A 23,646-nucleotide genomic window follows, 5' to 3' on the forward strand; every position below is an offset into this window, starting at 1 on the left:
TATAAGACCTAGGGAATATAAATCCACCATTCTTCATTTCATACCTTCAGGCTTTCTGCGAGGCTTTGGTGAATTCTCTTATAGTGATTCTGACTCATTTCTTTGCCTGTAAATTCGCAAAAACAGTGAAAATTCACCGAAAGGCATTGCAGTCTATGGGCAACTACATTTTTCTCATCATTATTTTCTTACAAAAAAAATGTTACTTGAATAGGGTATCTGTGCTCCATAGGCAAATACTACAGGTTAAGACCTGAACTGGTAAATGTGTTTTTTCTCTAGTGAAAAGCAACTGACTGCTGCCAAGTTATCTCCAGGCCTGTGCACTGGTTTCCTAGTGATGCCTTGTACTGTGACTGTCATGCCAAAGTGCTTTTATTGTTATACAGAATTGGTAGGAGTAACTTGATCTCCCCTGCATAAAGGGCAGTCTCTAAGTTACTGAAGGAAGCTGCAGACTGGATATTAAATGGACAGAATCTGCATAAGGTGGTGTTCCATGAATGCAGAACGGATTAAAAACAGTTCCTATTTACAGAGATGCAAAATCCTTTTCATACTGGCTTACCACTAGAAATTGTGTTAGTTTATCCCTTCCATTCCCATCCCTAAAGGCTCATGTACTATGGCCCTAATATGCAAGTGATAACTTGTTTAGGGTAAGGCCACACTGGGCGTTTTGGGGAGATTTGGTGACCTGGCGACTAATCGCCTCGTCTTTGCGGCGACCAATCTCCCCAAACGCCTTCCCTCACTCTGTGCCGGCTAAAATGAAAAATCGCTGGCGCTAATCACACGCGGTGATTCGTTTTCCAATGTCGCTCGAAGGCGTTTGGGGAGATTGGTCGCCGCAAGGACGAGGCGATTAGTCGGCAGGCGACCGAATCTCCCCAAAACGCCCAGTGTGGCCTTTCCCTAAAGGGCACAAACATGTTGCCCTTGTACTCATTTATACAGCACTTCTGTCCGTGATCTGCATTCCCTTCCAACTGTCCTCTTTTTCGCAGGACAGTCATGATTTTGACAGCTCAGCCCGCAGTCCCCGATTGTTACTGAAATCTTCCGACTTTCTCTTTGATCTCCTGCACTGAACAGCCAGAAAAAGATACAAAGTTTCTAAAACTCAATTGGCTTTTGGCAGAGAGCCCAGAATACGTGGCAGTTGGACTTAGGTACTTTTGTAAAAATTTAAGATAAGCAAAGAAACTATTGAAACTATTTAAGATAAGCAGGTCTCTTGGGGAAACTGTGATTGCAGATTAAAGGGCAATTCATCATTATTAGCAAAGCTGTAATAACTGAAAAAATAACACAGAAATGTGTTCAAACTGTCATAACCTGCCAAATGTTGTAAAATCAACACAGTAATTAGGGGGTGTGGTCACTAAAATGTGTGCGGAATTTTTTTTTCCGCCACACTCAGCTTGGCTAATTTTTTTTATCCCTATTTCTGTTTCCAAAATGTTGGAAGGTATGGATCTGACTGCACCTAGTGCCTGCTTGGAAATTTTTTGGAAGGTGCCTGCAAGTCCTAATGCCTCTCTTACTCTTTCTGCAGCAGCAGCATAAACCCCAAAGACAGTCCAGTGTTACTGGGGATATGGGCTTGTAGGGTAAATGAGCAGAAGCCTCAGCTGACACTTGCTCATGTGGCTACAGCCATAGCATAACCACCAGACCTACTTGTAAAGACATTTCAGTGTGATGTATCATTTATATAGCTTAAAGTGTATAGAATATACTATAATGGAATAGCAATAATTACATATAATAATATAATATATTTGGAATGTGGCAGTATAAGGAGAAAGTTCTGTGGCACCCTCCAGTAACCCTGAGACTGGTGAGTATTGCAGCAAGCTTTATATCCATGATGAAGCCACTAGGGTTAACAAACAAGCTAATGTACCAGCAGATATTTACTATCCCCAAAGGCGGGATGCTGACTGCCTGTAGAGAAGTTAAATGTGACAGATAACTCTCTACAAAATGCGTTTTCGGTAAGTGCTGAGCGTTTTTTATTTTCAGCCATTCTTTTGCATATTAAACATTCTTTATTTCCTCGTAGAACATAATGGGGGTTTTCCTTTTTTTTCCTTTGTTGTTCCAGAGCCATTATGCCGATGCTTGTCGTTGATTCATCAAAACAATTTTGCATATTGAAATTGGCTTCATGGGACACATTTGTTTATTTTTAATATTCTCTAGGAGAATATATTTATCTTTATTTTATTATATTCTATTAAATGTAAAATGCATCCGATTTTCGACTGTCATTGTCTGTCATTTGTAATTTTATTAATAGACATTAAAATATGAGCACATAGCTTTTTGTGCACGGTAAATTCAATCTCTGCATATTTACATCATGGTACATCATGGTATGGATCCCAAGTGAGGCAAGAAATATGGCAGCCATCATGCATAGGTCAATGAAGATATACTGAGATGCAACTATATCTGGAAACACTGGTTTTTCAGTATTTTTAGGGTGAAGTCAGGAGGTGGGGCTTAGGATCAGCAAATATGGGGAGGAGGTCGAATGAATAGATTTAGGGTAGAATTTGGTAAAGATAGGATTGGGTGGTGTGCAGCAGAGTCTAGACTGCAGATACAAGAAACTTATTTCTCCAGGACCCAGGAGTCACTGGATGAAATAATAGAAAGTATCAAGGTATGGAAAGAAGGTCCTGTAGATAAAATGTTATATAATATTTAAAAATATGAAATATTATATACAGTTATGGGACCTGTTATCCAGAATGATCGGGACCTGGGATTTCTGGATAACATCTTTCTGTAATTTGGATTTTCATGGCCTAAGTCTATTAGAAAATCATGTAAACATTCAGGCCCAGACTGGAAATCTGTGGGTTTTGGCAAATGCTAGAGGGGCTGCTGTATGTTGCCATAGACATTCACTATTAATTTGGCTTGTAACGGGCTGTTTGGGCCTCTGTGAGGGCTGTTTGGGTCCCGGTATACCTGAAATGCCAGGGCCTATTTTGATTCTCAGTCCAGATAACAAACCCAATAGGCTGGTTTTGCTTCCAATAAGGATTAATTATATATTAGTTTGGATCAAGTACAAGCTACTGTTTTATTATTACATGTTTACAAAAATTTTAAAATAATTTGTATTATTTGGATAAAATGGAGTCTATGGATGATGGCCATTCTGTAATTCGGAGCTTTCTGGATAATGGGTTTTTGGATAATGGATCCTATACCCTTACTTTTATTAAGACCTTTTGAGTGGCCAATCCTCCAAACTGCACTACAGTGCTTAATCAATACACACCAGTTTGCCATACGTGTTCCCAAAAAGCAGAGAAGCCATGGAAGTTGGTGGGTTCCCTGTTCTAGTAATGACTATTGTTTTGTAAGCATAGTCAAAGCTGAGAATGTGCTGTAGAAGCCAGGTCCAGTGTGGGCCATAGCTTCCAAGAGAGGATTAAGGCAAAGCAAGGTGGCCAAACCTTCTGCTCTACTCTGCTTTTTGGAAACAAGTAAGATAAGGAAGACTCTTACAACCATCCAAATTGTTAAGATGCAAACTGAAAGATGGAAATTCTTATTCAATAATTCTAAACAACGTCCCAATATTAGGGATGCACCAAATCCACCATTTTGGATTCGGCCAAACCCCCGATTGTTTTGGTTTTCCGAAGCCACCCGATGTTTTCTCATGAGGCAACTTCGGACGACTTTGGAAAAACAAAGCGATCCGAATGCCATCCCGCCGGTGATTTACATTCTAGGCAGCGGGAAGGCATTTTAGGGAGGTTAGTCACCCAAAGAAGAGGAGATTTGTTGCTGTGCGACTAATCTCCCCGAGTAGCCACCACCCTTAAGCCCTTAAGCCTCATGCCAATAGACTACTTTGTGAAGCTTTAGATAATGACTGGTGACAGCATGTGTAGTTCTGGCATGATTGGCCTACTACCTTGCGTGCTGTCCACTGTTGAGGCCAGACTGTAGCTCATACCTATGTATTTTTATGGTTTACCAACACTGGGTAGATTTGCACCTGGGCAGTAACCCATGGCAACCAATCAGTTATTCTTTTTTACAGCTGCAGGTAGAACAATTATAGCAAACATTTGATAAACTTTACTAAGGGGCAGATTTAAAAAAATTTGAAATTCAAAGTAATTTATTTGGATACTTCGACCATCGAATAGGATACTACGACTTTGAATTTACTTCGAATTCGATTCAAGGTAAAAATAGTTCAACTATTCAACCATTCGATAATCGAAGTACTGTCTCTTTAAAAAAAACTTCGACTTCAATACTTCGCCAAATTAAACCTGCCGAAGTGCTATGTTAGCCTATGGGGACCTTCTAGACCATTTTTCTAAGTCTTTACACATCGAAGTAAAATCTTCGATTCAAACGATTTAATCTTGCGATCGAACGATTTTACTTCGACCGTTCGATGGCTTAATTCTGTGAAAAATCTTTTTTTTTTTAATTAGATGGTTGAATTTCAAAGTATTTTTTACTTCGAAATTCGACCCTTGATAAATCTGCCCCTAAGAGTAAGAGTGTATTTTGATCAAAGAGTCAGGGGTCTGAAAGCTCTCTGGTAAAATCAAACCTAGAACCAAAAACTTGATCCATTTACACTTTGCACCGTGGCTTTGTTTGTGCCTTTGTTGGTAAATATGCCATACAAATACACAGTTGCATAACTAGATGTTACTGGGCCCCACAGCAAATATATTTTAGTGCCCCCAACATATCCTGAGGTTGTCCTGTTTTTCCAGTATATATTGAGACCCCCTATACCTCCTGGCCCTCCTGCAGCCGCAGGGTCTGCCTCCTCTGTAGTTACGCCCCTGTAAATACAGCTCTCTCTAGTGCAAGGAAATACTGCTTTGCCTTTTTTTTACATTTTGCATCTGCTTCTTGTCCAGAATATAGGTCTCTGTATTTATCTGCTATGTGCTACAGAATGCATTTTATTTAGAGGCAGCTGCCTTATAATACAGCTGTCTGGAATCTAGAATCTCTGCTGCATGTCTTTCTGCTCTGTGAGAAAATGCTACGGATTCTAGACATTAACCAATTTTCTCTTCAAACCTGAGCAAATTGTACATTTGTATCAAGAAACAAAACATTCGTCTGTGCTCTCACTCACCTGCAGAGCAGACAGAGAGCAAACGCGTTTCATACCTGACACAACAGATGCATCTCGCTGTCAGTAGTAAATCGTCAGCAGTTCCTTTGTTCAGGATTGCTTGAATTAAAGCTGACATAGATGAAAGGAAAAATTTGCTCAGAAATTTAAAGGGAAGGTGATTGCTGGTTAAAAATCTTTTTAGCTGCAGTGCATTAAAATTGCACGGGACAGAAGCCACACACACGTTGTTGTCTCAAAAGGTGGCTGAGAGTCTCTAGTAGGAACCTTATCCAGACTCAGATATTGCTGCATTAAAAAGAAATAATGTCACTCTCTTGGCCTTCTGGGCCTAAAATTCTCATGTCTAGGTTTTTCATCTGCACCGCGAGTGTGGGCAGCACATGATCAGATGGAGGACATTATTGTTTTGGAAACGATGGCTCCTGTCTCATGGCATCATATGGTGCCCCACTGAGCTTTGGGTGTTTCAACAAAAGATGGTAATCCACGGGTTGTATATCCACTATTCATGTAATAACTCCCCCTCTTACAGCAGTGCTTGGAGCCAAACATATCTCTAACTAGGCTCCTGCACTGTGAAGGGCAACATAGTGATTATGGAAACTAATATATATGTTCTTTATTTATGTATTATAAGCATCAGAGCATTTCGGCGGAGTTTGCTGCTTGCCAGGAGAATTATATGTCCTTATTGTACAAGTATAAATTGTTTTGATGATAAAATAGCATGAGAGTACCCTCTAACGATTTGTAGAGAAGGTGTGAAATTTAAATCATTTGTGCATTTGATGAAATAGAGCCCATTTTACAATTGGCACTCAAGCGGGTAGAAGTCTCTAGTGAGAGAAAGTGCTTGCGTTCATCCTTCTCAAATTGACAAAGCGTTCCAAATTCCGAGGCCTTTTGGGAACATCCAGTATAAATAGAAATGATATCGGTAACGGTAATACATTTTTCTTAATGAAACTGGGAGCTTGCTGCATTGGAATCTAGCCACAATGCTAAGCTCAGGGATGCTATCAGGAACTGATTTGGATTTTATTGCTGCAAACAGAATAATATGTGTAACCATTGAGGGGGCTCAGGCAGTACAGCACTTCTGTTCCCTCAACTGTTTTCTGAAATCTATAATTAGTACCGAAAAGTTGTATTAGTACTGATAGGTAAAGATTAAGGGGGCCAGTTAAGTCTACACTTTTACAGCCTCTGTGGGTCAAGTGAGCTGCTGATGGGCCATGGGGGTATCGTATAAACTGATTTTCGAGAACCTGCCAATGTTAAGGTCTGGTGATGTAGTACCTTCAATGGGTGCCCATTCTTTCATACTCAGCAGTTAAGGCTGCCAACAGACCCAGTCAACAGCTTATTGGCCCATGTGTGAGGCCATCTGACGGGCGTCCCTGCTCAATATCTGGTCATAAGTCAGCCAGATGTCGATAGGTCAGGGTAAAAAATCCCATCAGATCACGACCACATCTGTTCCTTTATGCAGTCCTGCGATACCTCCATTCTGATCCGATAGTTGGGCCATAGGGCCAACGATCGGATCAGCCCGATATTGCCCACGTCAATGTGGGCATATTGGAGAGAGATACGATTGTTTGGCGATGTCCCTGGCGATGTCCCTGTGTATGGCCACCTTTATACTATGCAGATAGAGAAGATTTCTGTCCCAACTTGTCACCTTCTAAAAGGCACTTCTAGAAATCAGGTGAATAACGAAATCTGTGCAATTTGAAGTAGTACAGATAACACATGTTGCACTTGTCGCCGCAAAAATTGCATCATACCCATTATGGACGTCAATGGGCTCAGTGAGCTTCTCCTAAATGCCCTCCAGTGTGTGTTTAGGGTGCAAAGGATGCCCTAAACTTTACACCTGGCCAGTTGCAGGTAATCTACAGCAATGGTGCATTTTTTTTGTCAAAAGCTAGAGTATAGAAGATTGCTCTATTTCTTAAAAGTTTCATAAAAAAACAGTGACCAAAGTCATTCTGCCATTGAAAGTCATCAGGCACCTTTAATTTAATACAGTGCCCGACATGCTGTAAATAGTGGCAACTGACTGTAAATGGCAAAACAGATTAATCTCTGTATTCGTTTGGGGCATTACCATCAAGTGCATTCACAGGAGGATTTTACATGGTAGGGTTGAAGTACATTAAATAAGAATGTTGTTTTGTACTGGATCCAAGATTCGCTTCTGGGGGAGCAAATCTCGGCACAGGATTTAGATTCAGACAAATCTTTGAGTTTCAGATTAGGGGCCAGATTCTTTTTAGTGAGAAAAAGTTATCTCACAGTTTATCAGGTGAAATGTCATGGACGAGTTTCAATTCGAGGAGAAAAACGTTTCTCCAAATTCAATTTTTTCCCCATAGACTTCAATAGAGTTTATAAGTGATAAACTGCGAGATAAGTTTTTTTCTAAATTGAATTGCATTTTGGATTGATGTGATAAACCTTTTTCACTCTGAATTGAATCACTCCCATGGTTTGACTGAACATTAAGTTGTTTATAGTTTTTAAAGTCTGATTTTTTTCTGGTTGGACTTTTAAATGGGAAAATATATATCTTTTGGAGAAAAAAACCTAGATTTTTGTGTGATTTATTAAACTCCGATGGTGTTAAAAGTCTGTATAAAAAAGTACTCCGACTCAGACCAGCCGAGATCATGTAGAAGTTATTGGCAGATGTCCTGTTGACATTTTGAAGATATCCTGATCTGTGCTGGGTTTGGTTCAGTAATCTGAAGATTTTGTGGTTTTCAGCGAAAATCCGAAAAAGTCAGTTTTTCCCCGTTAAATACGGAAAAGTCAGTTTTCGGCAACAAATCCGTAAAAATCGTAAGATTACGATTTTTTCATGCTTTCATCGAGTCTTTTCCCATACAAGAAATTTCCATGAAAATTTATTGATAAATAAGGGGGAAAAAAAAAATATTGTGGATTTGGTCAGAGTGGTTTTCAGAAAATAGTGAGAAAATTTTGAATTTTGATAAATAACCACCTTAAAAGCACATGAAAACTCTGAATTTGTTCAGTGATTACTGCACTTCAAAAAAAATGTAAGTATGAAAATTAGTGCAAGGCTTTGGTCCAATATTTATGCAGATCTTTTGTGCAGGATTTGGTATTCCAAAAAATTATGAATTAAGTACATCCCCGGTTATTTCATATATTTTTCTAATGGGCTTAATTTTAAAATTTTATATTTTGCTTAGATACCCACATAAATCTTTCTGTAGCATTGTTTCCTACCCCATAGTACAACTGGCAGCTGTTCTTTTTTCTAGGGAAAAAATGCTGTTGTTAAGAGAACCAATAATGGGCTTTGGCAGGACTGCAAAAGCAGTATATATGGGTCACTGGGTAGACAAGTACGAGAATCAAGGGGTTTTACCCCTTCACTGCTGAGCAGACAAGTAAAAACCCAGTTGCTAGGGAGACCTTGCAGCAGCAAATTAACTTTATGAACTGCATGAAATTTTAATAAGGTGATTTTGATCCCTTAAAAGCAAAGAAGGGAAAAACAGAATCTTCTGATTAAATAAATTAAATAGCAGCAATTTAATGTAAGACCTTAATCCCATGTATGTCAGTTTAGGTGTAAAAATAAGCCATGGCAGCTGCTTGCTAAACGCGAGTTTACAATCATAAATGAAGGGTATCCCTATATCACTCCCCATATAAAGTAGTTAAAATCATCTTAGAATTGCAGCAGATCGCACGGCTGCTTCTTTACTTTGCTTCATTACAGGGGTAATGTTTATGACGGCCATGCAGAGTTACCAGCCTGGCTCCTTTTTTTTTTTAAATAACCCACTTCAGGCCAGTATCTGACCATATTCAAAAGGCAATTTTTTTTAAAGGTTTTTATTTTGCATTTTTAAAACAAACAATAAAACATTTATGCTTCCGTAATTAGTATACAGGCCTGTTCGTTACATTATGAATTCCCGTATGTTAGTTTACGCTTCAGTTACTCAGCTATTTCCTTAATTCTAGCTACCTCCTCCTCATGTGATGTGTTTATTTATGGTACTATGTCTGTTACCCACTAGAAGTCAGAGCAATAGATAAATATGATTGTGTCCCTGCTAGTTCGACGTCTATAAAGTTAGGGTTCCTCTGTGGCATCCAACCATTCCCGCCACGCCAGGTCATATTTCTGGGGAGAGCCTTTTGCGGTATAGGTAAATTGTATCAGGGGGAGTGTTGCTTTCAACAGTTTCAGCCACCCTTTAAATGTTGGGGGTTGGGGGGACATCCAATTCAGGATACATTTTCTAGCATAGAACAGTAGGGTACGTAATAATATTCTCATGGCCGCCCTTGGGGTAATTTCGTCCACTACACCAAAGAGGGGCCATTTTCTTTTTAGTGAGAAAATCAGCACTGGCTTCCACAAAAAAAAAACAACCTTGCAAGCTTTTAGCCCCTGTGGCTAGATTTCCTCTGATTGTCATAGTATTGTGTCATTTTGCTTATTGCTGTGCAAAACGAAATACAGCTTTGGAACAATTAAATAAATCCCAGATGTTAAAAATGCAAAATAACCTCCATTGGGAAATAACAACAGAAGTCTTTTTAGAACCTTGACATTCAAACATCTTGTCCCCTGCACATTCCTGTGTGTTACTAAATAAAATTCACTTATATCACTTTGTTAGAAAATAAAGGTGGCCATGTTTCGTACAATATTTGGTGCATGTATGGCAGGAGATGAGACAACCAAGACAAGGATATCTGTAGGCTCGTCCATCGGGCAGGTCAGAATTGCCACAATACCAAGCATGGTCTTTTTTTATAGAAGGAAAATGACATTATGCAGGGACAGAATAAGACCACACCAGTCAAAATACAGACATGATGGGGCAGATTCACTAAAGGGCGAAGTGACTAACGCTGGCGCAAATTCGCCAGCGTGACGTCATTTCGTAACTTCGCCAATTCACTAACGGGTGCTGGCGTAAATTCGCTAGCGAAGTGGACCTACTCTAGCACTACTTCGAACCCTTACGCCAGGCGAAGTTGCGCTATGGCGAATGGGACGTAACTACGCTAATTCACTAATTTGCGCATTTTACTAAACGTTACCTCTTGCGCCAGACTTGCCTTCGTCGCCTCAGACCAGGCGAAAAAGTCCCAAAAAACGCTGGCGTCTTTTCTTTTTTTAAGGGTGATAGGCTGAAAAAGATTGTTAATTTTTTTGGGGGTACCCTATTTCCCCCCTACATTTCCTAACATATGGCACCTAAACTATACAGTGGGCACATGTATAGGGCAAAATAACAACTCTATTTTATTTTATGAAGGTTTCCCAGCTTGTGTAGTGTAATGTATTTGCTGCTACATATACGTCCATTGTACTTTTAATTTGGAGCTAAATGCAAATTAGGCATCGCTAGCGTAACTTCAGTTTGCTTGCCGAATAAACACTAGCGCAACATCGCTACCGTTCGCCTCCCTGAGCGCAACTTCGCATTTTAGTGAATTTGCGTAGCACTGGTGAAACTACGGCTGTCGAAGTGTGGCGAAGCTATCGCAGGCGCAACTTCGGATCTTAGTGAATCTCCCCCAATATTTATTCAAGGATAGGCATCAGGAATCATAGTCAAAATCAGACAGGAGTCAATAAACAGAACATGAACAACAGAGGTAACGAAAGGCTTGAGCAGGATCTGACAACAAGAGAGCAAGGTGTAGGAATTTAAACACAATAAAGGGGCCCACTCCAATCAGGGACAAGGAGATGCATTCAGTAGCAATTACTTTCATAATTAACTTTAAAATAATTGAAAATGTATAATGGAAAGTGGCTTAATTATTTTTTATTATGCAAAATGCTTTAATTGGGTTTAAATCTTGCCTTAAAATTAGCATTTCTTCCATCTAACATCCTTTAAATAGGTACTTTGCATCACAGCTCTATTATGTAGGATAGATTAAGATGATTCTCTCTTGGTTTGGCTCGGATCCCCTGGCTTAGCACCTCAACTGTCTTCTGCTCCACTGCAAATGTGGCCACTAGGTCTTTTATCCAATATGGCCATCAAGACCTTTCCCCCCATTATCCCTCAGATGTGATTTATTTCTTTCCCTTCTTGAGGGTAGCTTCATAAGAAGGGCCTCTAATCCTGTCACTTTTGTATATAACAATATATCTTCCTCACTTGGCTGAGTCTAAGGAAATGGTGAATACATAAATGTATGCAGAAGACACATACAGTATATCAATCTGTTTGACATTAATTGTTAATTGGCAAGGGCTGATACAGCTCTAAATCATGGAAATTATATTCTCCTAAGAAAAGCTGCTGGGTTTCAGAGATAAGGGTGCTTAGTTATTCTTAGTTATTCTCCTGAGAATCTTGTGTGTATGATATGAGTTTCTTAGCGCAGTGCCGCTGTTATTCGGAAAGGGCAGCCCCATGCCACTCATTGTTATATCCTGAATACTAATTTTCCTTGAGGGGCAAAGCCTTGCTTTGTTTTGTTGAGTCCAACATAAGGAATGGGTTTGTGTAAAATCTAAATGTAAGATATTCTCCCAGGAGGGAGTTACATTATGTTGGTGTTGGGTGACTTTCTTTGTACCCTCAAGAAACTGTTACCCTTTCTGTGGTGCTTATTTGCTCACTGTCAGGCAACCTGGGGGTTCCTTTATGGTATTGAAAGACTTTAAGGTAGATTTACTAACCAGCGAAAAGTCACCAGCGTCCATTTCGCACCCATTGCAACACTTTGCCAGACGAAAATTCGCTCAGACAGCGCTAATTCACTAAAATTCGGAGTTTCGTCATGGGCGTCAAACGCATTTGATAGTGAATATGCGCTAGTGTTAATTTCTGCATAGAAACTTCGCTGGGGATGTTTGCGCTCAGGTCAATTTGCATAGTGTGGGAATTTTAAAGTTGTATGGATGTCTTTATGTTAAAAGTTGGTGCATATGCTTACAAATTAAATTTTTTAAAACAAATGTCCAGAGAACCTTAATTAAGACAATAGAGCCTGTCCCTTTCGCTAGCGAATTGGCGCCTGCGTCCAATTGGCGATTGAAATGTCCCTGCAGGCGGTAACACTGGCGAAAATCCCTTCAGGCGGTAACTTTGCCCTTTAGTATATCTACCCCTAAATCTACCCCATTGTACCAATACATACTTCAGAGCCTCGCAAGTGTCCTGTGGGTACTCATAGTTGCCTAGCATTGCAATAACTGCCAAAGTATTAATAATGATATTTTATGTAGGTGATAAAGTTAAGCACAGTAATGCTCTCATCTCATTTTTTAATTAGATGAACTAAATTTGGAGAATTGAAAAAAACAACATGATTCCTAGCAGGCTGCCATTAGACCGATTTGCATTCAGGCAGTTTTTGATGAAATAGCATTGCCTGAGGTCAAAGTAATAACAGAATAAAAACAGAAGTACAAAACATAATGTACAACATTTCTATCTACTTCTTTAGTTAAGCTTTAGTTCTCCTTTGTCTGCCCTAGGTCTAGTAACTCATAGCAGCATAGATGCCAAACAGCAGCTAAAATTTGCTGGTCTGCAACTGGTACCGAGTTTAGGATACAAAATTGGTACAACATAACTGTACTGTCTCGTTATTGATAATATTGGCATCTATTCCGTAGGTTATTACTAGTAATAAGGTGCCTCATAAAATAGATGGATCTTCTCCACAGATGGTCACAAAAAGATTCAAATCAATGTGTCATTAACATTCCCAAAAAAAATTAAATGTGTGATTGGCCCAAAGGAACCCTTTCAGTGGAACCTTCTGAAGGGATTATTTCTTCTGGATTATTTCTTATACAGATCTTGATTTAATGAGGGATCTATTTTATATTTAGATAATTGGAAAAATCTGTCAGTCCTTAATGGTATATGGATGGATTAAAGCTGGCCATAAACATGCTGGTATAAGCTGCCAACCTCGCCCATCCAGACCAAGTTGGCAGATAATTGGCCCATGTATGGGAGCCTCCCAGCAGCCTGACCAAATAGATGACTGAAAAACTAGCAAGATATCTATCAGGCAGTTTTAAAAACCCAGCTGGGCATTGATGTGGTCCTTGTTGTGTAGGTCTGATGATCTGGCTGTTGGACCCCTCCCCAGAAGAGCAGTCACCCTAAGTCTAGACACCATTTCAGATCTGGGATTTTTGGGGTTGAAATAGGGATGATTATTACCAAGTGCTCCATGTATAGTAAGATCAGCAGTTTCAGGTAGGTATTATAGTACAGCAAGAAGGCCATAGTGAGACATCATGATAGAGTCCTGCACGGAACCAATTTCTAGGACCCGAACCGCAACCTGCATATTTACCCACTTTGATGCGCTACCCGACCCAGACCCACAACTGCCTTATCCGCATGCCGCCGACCTTCATCAAACAGGAAGTGATGTTGCTGCAAACCTGGAAGTAACATCATCAAAAGTGGGTGGGCACAGAAACAAGTTTTGTAAAATTTTAAAAGGAGTAAAATATAGACAATAACACAAGATAAGAAATTTAGATGAGACCCGCGACCTGCAGACCTGCGACCCGCATCTATACCCGCACCTGAAAATCCTACCCTCCTTCCGCAGGGTACCCACTTTTTTTGCTGCAGGACTCTACAAGATGGGAACTAATTTGTCTAACTCATTATTACCTCCCAACATGTCACCTTTAGTTATTGTTGAACAGCATGTTGTGGATTAACAGTAAAGGGCATTGGCTGGACAGTATTACTATTTTGCTTCCGACCCTTCCAACTTAGTAGTCAATGTGCTGCTCATGGTGGCTGCTAATATAACTGGGTGCTGGAATGTATCTGCTTAACTTTCGCCGCTCTGAGGTTTAGATTCCTCCCCTTTATCTGTCTCTCTCATTCCTCCTTGCAATTTTCAACCTCACTATCTTTTTTTGGGTTCTTTCCCAGTCTCATGGTGTCGTTACCATGGCAATCAGTGAGCCGGAACGTGTTTCATAGCAACTAGTTTGGGGGGGGGGAGCATAAAAACATAATTGGAGAGGGAGAAGCAGACACCCCCTATTAATGTCGAATTTCCTTTTTGAAAAGGGTAAAAGCTCCTGACGGAGGGAAGCTGAAAGTACAGCAGGGGGGTTGCTGGCGATCGAGAAAAGAGGAATAAAACAATGGCCAGTATTTAAGAAATAATTATCATGTTGTCAGTGGAAGTCTCTCTGTCAGACCAGATGATTTATAGAAAGGCTCTTCTGTTGTGTGACATGAGTTTTGTGACATTAGGATGGCTGCTAAGCGTGAATGTATCACCGGTGACTTCATCATGGCGGAAGAAGAAGATTTCATGAATGATTGATGAACTACAAGCAAGATCTCTCAGCTGCAGATCCAGGGCAATAAATCATACCATATCGATTTCAATTTAGGACGTTCTAGGTCAATGCTAGATACTGTGGGAGAAATGTGAAGTGTGAGTGTTGTACACTCGTGACCATGAATGTATTCTCAACTGACAGAGCTCATGGAGATTGCACACCGTGCTACATAGGTGACTGTAAAGCCCAATGGTAACGATAGATTTATCGCAATAAAAGGTTAAAAGACCCTGTCATTTATGTGAGTTACATCTTGAGTAGTCACCGCCAGTGTCGGCCATAGACAGAGTCTCTCCCTTTATATTGATTGATAGTCGTCAGTGCCCCCGTTGCACATATTACTGAATCCCTTTACTATTGCCTGCAATTGGGTTTACAGTACAACTGGCAAAGAGAGTTATGTACAAGTGCAAGTTAGCATACCTGTGCCAGGTGGCAGTTTTCAGTGGGTACTATTACCGTGGAATTCTGGGAGTATTTTAGAGAAAACCCTGAAGATTGTGCTTGTTCAAGACAGCAGCATGCCCCGGGTGATGCCCATGGTGATGTCCATAGATGCTGACTGCTCTGGTCTGCAGACACAGATGTAGACACATCTAGAATGGCATGGTACAGTATATTTAGCCTTGGTATAGTGAACTATTACGAGCATATAGGGCAAGCCCGTCATAGAAACAAAATACCATTACATTTTGTTTTATGATACTTGAATGGACAGGTGATATTCACTGGGATGTTCAAATGTGCTAGGCATGCCCCAGTGAATATAAATGCTGACCTTAGACCTTAGGCTGGTGCTCCTGATAAATAGTGAACCTACCTGTAGAGTAAGAATCATACTTTTATTAACATTTAAGAGTTTGATTCAACTATGTATGTTGTATGACAGCAAAGAGAATCTCTGGGGCATCAGGAAAATGAATAGTACTCTGATTGATGGCACTTTTAACTGGCAGGAGCACCGGCCCAGTGTCCATGTTAGCGATTAAATTAACTGGGGGTTCCTAACACTTTGGCTAAATTAACTGGGGGTTCCTAACACTTTGGCACAGCCTTTGACATGTCTTTTAAGACCTGAACTTGTTTAGTATGATCACAGCTGCAAGTGCTGGAGCCCTAAGGGGTGCACTCTACAACTCAAACTGGATTGGAAATACATCTAAAGGTGGCCATACTTGGGCCGATTTAAGATGCAGATTAGAGCCAGTGCGCCAGGAATATGGCTGTCACCATTTCCTCCATATGTATAAGTATGTATTGTTTGTATAGCCCAAGTGCTAATTGTAGTATTGTGGAACATATTTTCAGTATGACAGATATTTATTATTATTCAGTTTCATTATCCCATGTAACTGCTTATAAGGGGATTGCCAAGCCTGTCACCGATCTGTGAACTGAACCTTTGTGCAATAACGTAGTGCATTACTAGAGTAGAGAGTACTAATGTCACGTCTGTCCTGTAATTACAATTAAAGTGTATGTGTCAGCTGTTAGCTCTATAAAAATTCTGATTCTGCTGATTCTAATTGTTTAATACTGACTAAGCAAGCAAACCTGCATTGCTCTTTCAACGAGAAACCTCAAAGTTCTGCTTTTTCAGACTTATCTCTCACTAGGGGGGAGTTCAATAAAGCAGTTATGGAATTAAAATGGAGTAAAATGCCATTATATTCTAGAAAATCCTCTAACGACAATCAAATATTTTAACGCTAGGTTCCATACGCCAGCTTGGCCTAAAAAATTATATCCTTATAAACGGTGAGTTCTGATGTCATCAGTTATAAACGGTGAGTTCTGATGTCATTTCTGTCACATGACTCACAGAAACTTGTGTATTATAATAAATAAAGTACCCCCAGTTGCAAAATATGAGGATATTAGAAGTTACCTTGGAGTTCCATGACCTGTATAAAAACACTCGGCCTTCGGCCTCGTGTTTTATATGGTTTTTACATGAAACTCCTCGGTAACTTATAATATCCTTATATTTTACAAGAGGGGGTACTTTATGCACTATATAATACACAAAAGCCATAAATATCCTGTAAAATATATCCTTATAAACGGTGAGTTCTGATGTCATCAGTTATAAACGGTGAGTTCTGATGTCATTTCTGTCACATGACACTTAAATTTGTGTATTATAATAAATAAAGTACCCCCAGTTGCAAAATATGAGGATATTAGAAGTTACCTCGGAGTTCCATGACCTGTATAAAAGCACTCGGCCTCATGTTTTTATATGGTCATGAAACTCCTCGGTAACTTATAATATCCTTATATTTTACAAGAGGGGGTACTTTATTCACTATATGTGGGTTTGGTTCAGGATTTAGACAGATTCCAGGCACATAAAATTGATTATTCCTTAAAATTTGATTATGCAGATCACATTCTTTTTTGGAGGATTCTTTATCCATGAAAATGGATTAATATTATTAAAGCAACACATTGCAGTTTACGGTAAACTGTTCTGACAAATTGGTGTGATTTGCAAAACTTATTCCAGCTTCAAAAGCTGGTGCATTGATGGATAATTGAACACAAAAAATGTACAAATAAATTAAAATATTTTTTGGGGTTTATTTTCCTTATTTCAATCTTTTTTTATGCCTTTGTGAATCTACCAGCAGGCAATTCTTGCACCTCCGGCTAATTCCCTCAATGTGGCTTGAAATGCACACGGTATGTGTTAAAAAAAAATCTGTAGCAGTCGAGCGTAATACTGTTTTATGGAGGAAAATATCTTGATAACAATAAAATAGCTATGCCTGCCAGTCTGATTGGAATTCTGTGGGACCATGCTCTGCGACTGTCACTTTGTAAAGACACCACACAGCGGAGCAGCTCAGCTATGACCTTTGTCTGATAGGGAGACCGGGAGTTGAAGATACAGAGTGCTGAGTTCAACCTCCCTATTAAATTACCTAAGGTTCAGGTCAGATATCACTGAAAGAAGCAGGAAACAGTCTGTGATGGTGTGTACCACTAAAGAGCTGCTATGACAGATCCAGGGACCGACTTATTCAATTTAAATACTTGCACCGGGCCTATTATACCCCCTACACTCTACATAAAATGAATCCGGATTTCCCGGACAAGTGCAACAGATGCAATAGCCCTAATGCAGATTTTTTTCACATGGTCTGGGAATGTGCCCAAATCCAGCACTTCTGGACAGAAATAGCTGATTATATAACTCAGCTTATGGCTATGCCAGTGGAGTTCCACCCTACGGTTTTACTACTCAACTACCTACAGGATACTACCTCTTCAGGAACAGAAAGGACTCTGCTCACCTTTCTCCTGTTCCATGCAAAACGGGCAATAGCCATAAAATGGAAAGACGAGAGTCCTCCTACCCTACACTTCTGGATAGCTCAGGTGGAGCAAACACTGCCCGCTCTGGAACAGATTTATTATGCAAGGGGGTGCCCTACGAAATTCAATAAAATCTGGACACTTTGGTTGTTGCGAAACGAATCTTATACTAATAGAACTGTAACTATTCCGACCCAACCAATGGACTGGCTTGAAGCCCCCACTTAAACCCTGGCTGATTAGCATTATTTGGATTGTCCAAACACCAATTCCTACTCTGCATATGGTTTTCCTGTGCAGATTGGTCCACCCCCCCCCCTATTTCTTCTCTACACTGTTCTTCTTTTTCTACTTCTCCTTTCTTTCTCTACTCTTGTCACCTACCTCTTTGTTGGGGATCCCAAGGTTGTAAATCAAAATACGGCTTTCAGAGATACGAAATGCAATATATCTGTAATAACTTTTTTCCTGTATGCACTTTATTTTGTATGCTTCTGGAAGTTGGAAAAAAATAAATACCTTTTAAAAAAAAAGAGCTGCTATGATGGTGCAGTCAGATTATTACTTTTGGAATTCAGTGTTTCTGGCTGCATGGCATCTTTTTCAGATAAATAGACAGTAAGTTACTGTGGGAAATACAAGCAATTACCAAAACAAAATAAATATTGAAAGGGAATTTAGTAACGAATGAGTAGTGTGGAAAATGCAAATGCAAACAAACTTTTCCAAATTCCACAGTTTCTTCCACCATTGTGCCCAGTACATCAAAAAAAGCGCATTGGTGTTTGTGATAGTAATGCAACTCTAGGCCTACCCAGACCCTAATTACTATTATCTTTTAAGAAGAGAAGTACGTAAAATGTTTTTTTAAATTCCCAAATAAGTAAGGACATATCATCATATCTATCTATTAAGTGACAAGATTGTAGCACAGTATCATAAAGCTCAGAACATGGGTGCCTCAGTTGTAAAAACTAGCCTACCGGAATATTACTTACCAAATGTTTCAGATTGGGATGATGTGACCTGCAAGATTGTGTTTGCTACACATTGTTTCTATAATAATATAGAATAGTTATATATATAATGATTATTATATGTTATTGTTATTTTACATATGTTTTCACTATGTATAGGTTTGCCGGTAGTCCCTTGCTTCTGGAGATAATATTTATGGTCAAAAAGGTTGTGTGTTAACAAGAATTTTCTAAATGATGGGATAACGATGGAATCATCAGATCTTAAATTATTGAAGGATTGTATTTCTGATTTTGTAGGATTATGATGAAGGGAGAATAGTATTATCAAGGACAACAAGATCCTGTTCTACTTGTCTGTAGAATCTGTTAGATACAAGGCATAAAAGTCGGAATTAACTCAAAATTTATTGGACATAGACTTTGGGGGTTATTTATTAAAACTTGATTTTTTTTTCTTTAAAAATGCAAGTTTTTTTCAGAAAAAACTCAAATTTTTAGAGGAAAAAGATTTATTATGCCCCGAATCTGCTAAAAGTCAAAACCCAAAAATACTCTAAACCTTGTCGAAATTCATGTAAACCTCAATGGCAGCTGTCCCTTTAACCATTTGAAGATGTTTTAAACCTTCACGAGTTTTGGGGTGTTTGAAGCTGGTTTTCACTTGAAAACTCAATACATTCGAGGTAGTTTTAATACATATACGAAAAATCCCAATGTAAAAACTTAGAAAAGTTAGTATCTCACCAGTAATATGTGGGGCCAGGGTGCTCATGCCCCAGACCCACAGCTCAAGGTGAAGGTATCTGATCAAAAGAGAAAATGGCAGGCACTCACAGATTCTACAAACAGGCTAGTAAAATAACTTTATTTAGGCCACAAAGTAGATAAAAAAAAATTCGAGATATTCCTAAAAACTCCAAATTTTATTATCTGTTTTTTTTCCAAGTTTAATTATTATTGAGCAAACATCCTCAAAAATATAACTAGGGCTATCTCATTCATCATCATCCTTCACTCGTCTTATGCACTTACTCATTTCCTACTTTTCTGCAAATAAACACGTGAAGGGTGAGAGCCGTGCTTGTAATTGCCACATTTTGCTGTACTTTTTGTCTTTCTCAAGTGTTGGCGGGGGTGCTGGACCCCACCGTTTAGTGAGCACTGGATGGAATTACATGGAGGGGCCTGGGTGTGCTGGTGAGGAACTTCCGAACAGCGACTTCCTCAACAGACACTTCTGTATGCTTTTAATAAGGTGCTGTTGCCAGTGCCACTGGTAAATTACTCAAGGGTCAGCTGAAGCATGGCAATTCTTGGCTCAAAGCTTTTAATTAAATTTGGGATTCTGAGGTTAAGAAAACTTTATTCCAAATGATCATTTTTTCCTTCCCATTTTATTCTATATCATCACAGTTAGTAGGAAAGCAAATTATAAACAGCGAGGAGACTTTAAAGTGATACTGACACGAACAATTTCAGAATAGTAATCTAACCGACTGCTGCTGCACAAATATGGCAGCCGACTCATAGAAGAACACGGGAGAAAGAAAAGTAATGTAAAAGCATCAGGCAAATACTTTTACGGCAAAATTGTAAATAGCATGCAAAGATAATGTTATGATGGATATAAAAAAAAGTTATTTTCTGGTGTCAGTATCTCTTTAAGCACTATCTCCATATCATCATCTGGTGTTCTAATGCCTTTGAAAAAGGGCTATGTTTGGAAAATGTGCACAACACTCTCTTTGTAACTTTATTTACTTCTCAACCATCATTTTCCCATACATTACATCTTTTTTTGTGCAAGATTAGCTCTCCTGAGTGTACTTACTGGGAGAAGAAATTGGACTAGAGCTTAAAGTTATCTTGCTGTTCCTACTAATTTTCTTCCGTGTGATTATATAGGAGTAGGGTTCATTATTAATAATGCGGTTTATCGGTTACGTATAACCAATGATATATGCTTTGGTTCTTGGTGGAAATATGTGATGTGCTTCGATTGTATGATGGAGAACTAACTTTCTAACACAATACAAGTTAAGGTTTGTGGTTATATTTTGTACAATTACCCATTTCTTTTCTCTATTGATTCTTTAGCCTCTTCATTTTTCTTGTAGTTCATAGAAATGATGAAGAAGTAGTTATATGTAGACTGCATTTAGGGGTTTTTATTTCAGTGTAACAAACATTTTAATATCTCTTGATGTTGAATGTCATGTTTAAAAATATAGACAGTCACTCTTATGTGTTGGTTACCATGGCGAGAAGAAGAGACCATAGTAGTTATAAGAAAGAGGTTAATTTTGTTGGCAGGAGCTACTATTTAGCTGGCTGGGTTTCATGTGAAACATTGGAGTAAAGGATTTTGGCATGGAAGGCCAAGGCTAACATAATTAACAAGGGGCAACTGTGAACAAAACACTTGTGACCCCTGGTGCTTTAGCTTCAGTGTCTACATGTCTATTTCCTTTTTTCTAGTGGAGGATGCGGAATGTTTTATCATTAATAGGAGTTGAAGAGAATTAGGTTTGAGAGTCCTACTTCATATAAATAGTGAGACCTTGCATGCTCTGTCTTGACCTTGGCTGTGCCAGTACTAAAGAAAGCCCCTGTAGCAAAGGCAACAAATAAATCTTTAGCTACTTTCAGAAAAATGTTGTTTGCCAAGATAGAAAGCCAGGCAGTTGTTTATTGCAGGTTTTATTGTGCCTTGTTCACTACAGACACAAAGGTATAGGTGTGTTAGGTGCAGCATGAAAAGGTAAGATGCTACAGTGACAAGGCCCGCGTGCTTTTTGTGTACCATTGTTTCTAGAATCGGGCCCATTCTTAGCCTATAGTCCTGGTACAATAGGCATGAGAGTATGCTAAACAGCTGTAATGGAATCAGAATTAGTGAGTAGTTATTGTAGTGAACACATGGAAGGATTTTAGCTACTCCATTTTCAGAGATAGATTAAATCAATTCCACAAATTCTGTCACTGAAACAGGTGATGAGAGTAGGCCGTGTGGGTTTTGAAGCCGTATATACCATTTAGTTGGTGCCTCCATGTTAAATAATCATTTAGAAGACCCTGAGTTAAAGGGGTGGTTCACCTTTAAGGTAACTGTTTATATATTATAGAAAGGCCAATTCTAAGCAACTTTTCAATTGGTCTTCATTATATATTTTTAATAGTTTTATCATTATTTGCCTTTTTCTTCTCACTCTTTCCAGCTTTCAAATGGGCGTCTCTGACCCCCCTCTAAAAAAACAAATGGTCTGTAAGGCTACAAATGTATTGTTATTGCTACTTTTTTATTACTCATCTTTCTATTCAGTCCCTCTCCTATTCTCGTATTCAAATCAGTGCATGGTTGCCAGGGTAATTTGGATCCTAGCAACCAGATTGCTTAAAAGATTAAAGCTGCCGATATCAGTCATTTAGACCTATTCGGCAGGTTATCTACTCTTGTGTGGGGGCTTTTGACAGGTCCCCCTGATAGATATCAGGCCAGATATAGATCGGGCAGGTTTGATTTTTCCTTGGTTGAGGACCGCATTGGCTAGTTGATGAGGTCCTGCGACCCGTCAGCGCCAATTCGCATTGTTTTAATCCAATATCGTCCCGCCGTTAGTGGGCATATCGGGTTAATTTGGTGACCTTGCCAAACGAGCGGATCTAATAGTGTATGGCCACCTTTAGGAGTGAAAGGTTTAAACCAAACCATTAGGATATATAAAAGCTGAATGTATTTTACCTTTACATTTATAGACACACATATAAATGAATATAAATATACTGTATTTTTATTGTGGAAACCCGGCAGTGAATAAAATACATGTGCCTACCTGCTTGAAGTTACAGTAGGCGAAAAATAGGAAAATATTTATACAAATAACTTTTATCCCTTTTTTTTATAGGACTGGGTATTTCTTACACGATTCTGTTTCTTGTCAGATTTTGGTCGCCTGGAATTTAAATTTAAATATCCAGAGGTAAGTCCACTTATACTTCACATATGATTAAATGTGCTATTAGGTGTATTAGGCTAGCTATCTCCATGGAACAGGTATTTCATAGATCATTATCTCCCTAATGGTCTTATCAGAGAGTCTTTGCTTGTGTGTTATATACTCCTTCCTCTCTATGTTCTTTGCATTCTTTGTCCAGGCCCGGACTGGCAATCTGTGGGTTCTGGCTAATGCCAGAGGGGCTGCTATAAGGTGCCATAGAAAGTCAGTATTTAGTGGGCTGGTGGGGGCTGTTTGGGCCTTTGTGTGGGCTGATTGAGACTCTGTGCACCTGAAATGCCAGGGTCTATTTTGACTCTCAGCCCTGTCTCTGTTATACATAAAACAATGGTGAGCTGTGTTGGTAAAACATGAATGTCTTTTTCATATGCAGGCAAAATGCTGTCAAAACATACTACTTTATTTTGATGATCCTTCCCAGTGGCCGGCTGTGTACAAGAAGGACAACAAGGTTAGTGCTACCACGTCCACTCTTAGCCTATAAGGGTAATTTATAAACATTGAGCAAATTTGCACCTTTGCAGTAACCCTTGGCAACCAATAAGATATTTGTTTTCATGGTTGTAGCTGCAGCTAGCTAATTATTGATTGGTTGCTATGGGCTACTGCCTATGTGCAAACTTGCCCAGTGTTTCTAAATATGCTCAGTGTGTAAGTGCTAATATATGCTCAGTGCTAACTTGAAAATTGCCCTTGTGTCAATAGATCATCTTAAATTTTACCCCATCAGTTCAGCCTCCCCTTTAGTTAGGGATGCACTAACTCCAGGATTTGTTTTGGTATTCTGCCATGATTATGCCTTTTTTTGTCAGGATTCAG

At 39.2% G+C, this 23,646-nt stretch overlaps 1 protein-coding gene across 1 annotated transcript in view; it reads left to right on the top strand.

Annotated features, from left to right (window-relative positions):
* The window catches only part of tmem145.S (transmembrane protein 145 S homeolog), a 61,108-nt gene that overhangs the window by 12,984 nt on the left and 24,478 nt on the right, over nt 1–23,646 (top strand). Inside the window, exons 2-3 of the mRNA XM_018228129.2 lie at nt 22,717–22,791; nt 23,201–23,278. Of these exons, the coding sequence (XP_018083618.1) occupies nt 22,717–22,791; nt 23,201–23,278 (153 nt within the window). The remainder of the gene's footprint in view (nt 1–22,716; nt 22,792–23,200; nt 23,279–23,646) is intronic.

The sequence above is a fragment of the Xenopus laevis genome, chromosome 7S, assembly GCF_017654675.1.
Source record: "Xenopus laevis strain J_2021 chromosome 7S, Xenopus_laevis_v10.1, whole genome shotgun sequence".
In the NCBI taxonomy this organism is placed as follows: domain Eukaryota; kingdom Metazoa; phylum Chordata; class Amphibia; order Anura; family Pipidae; genus Xenopus; species Xenopus laevis.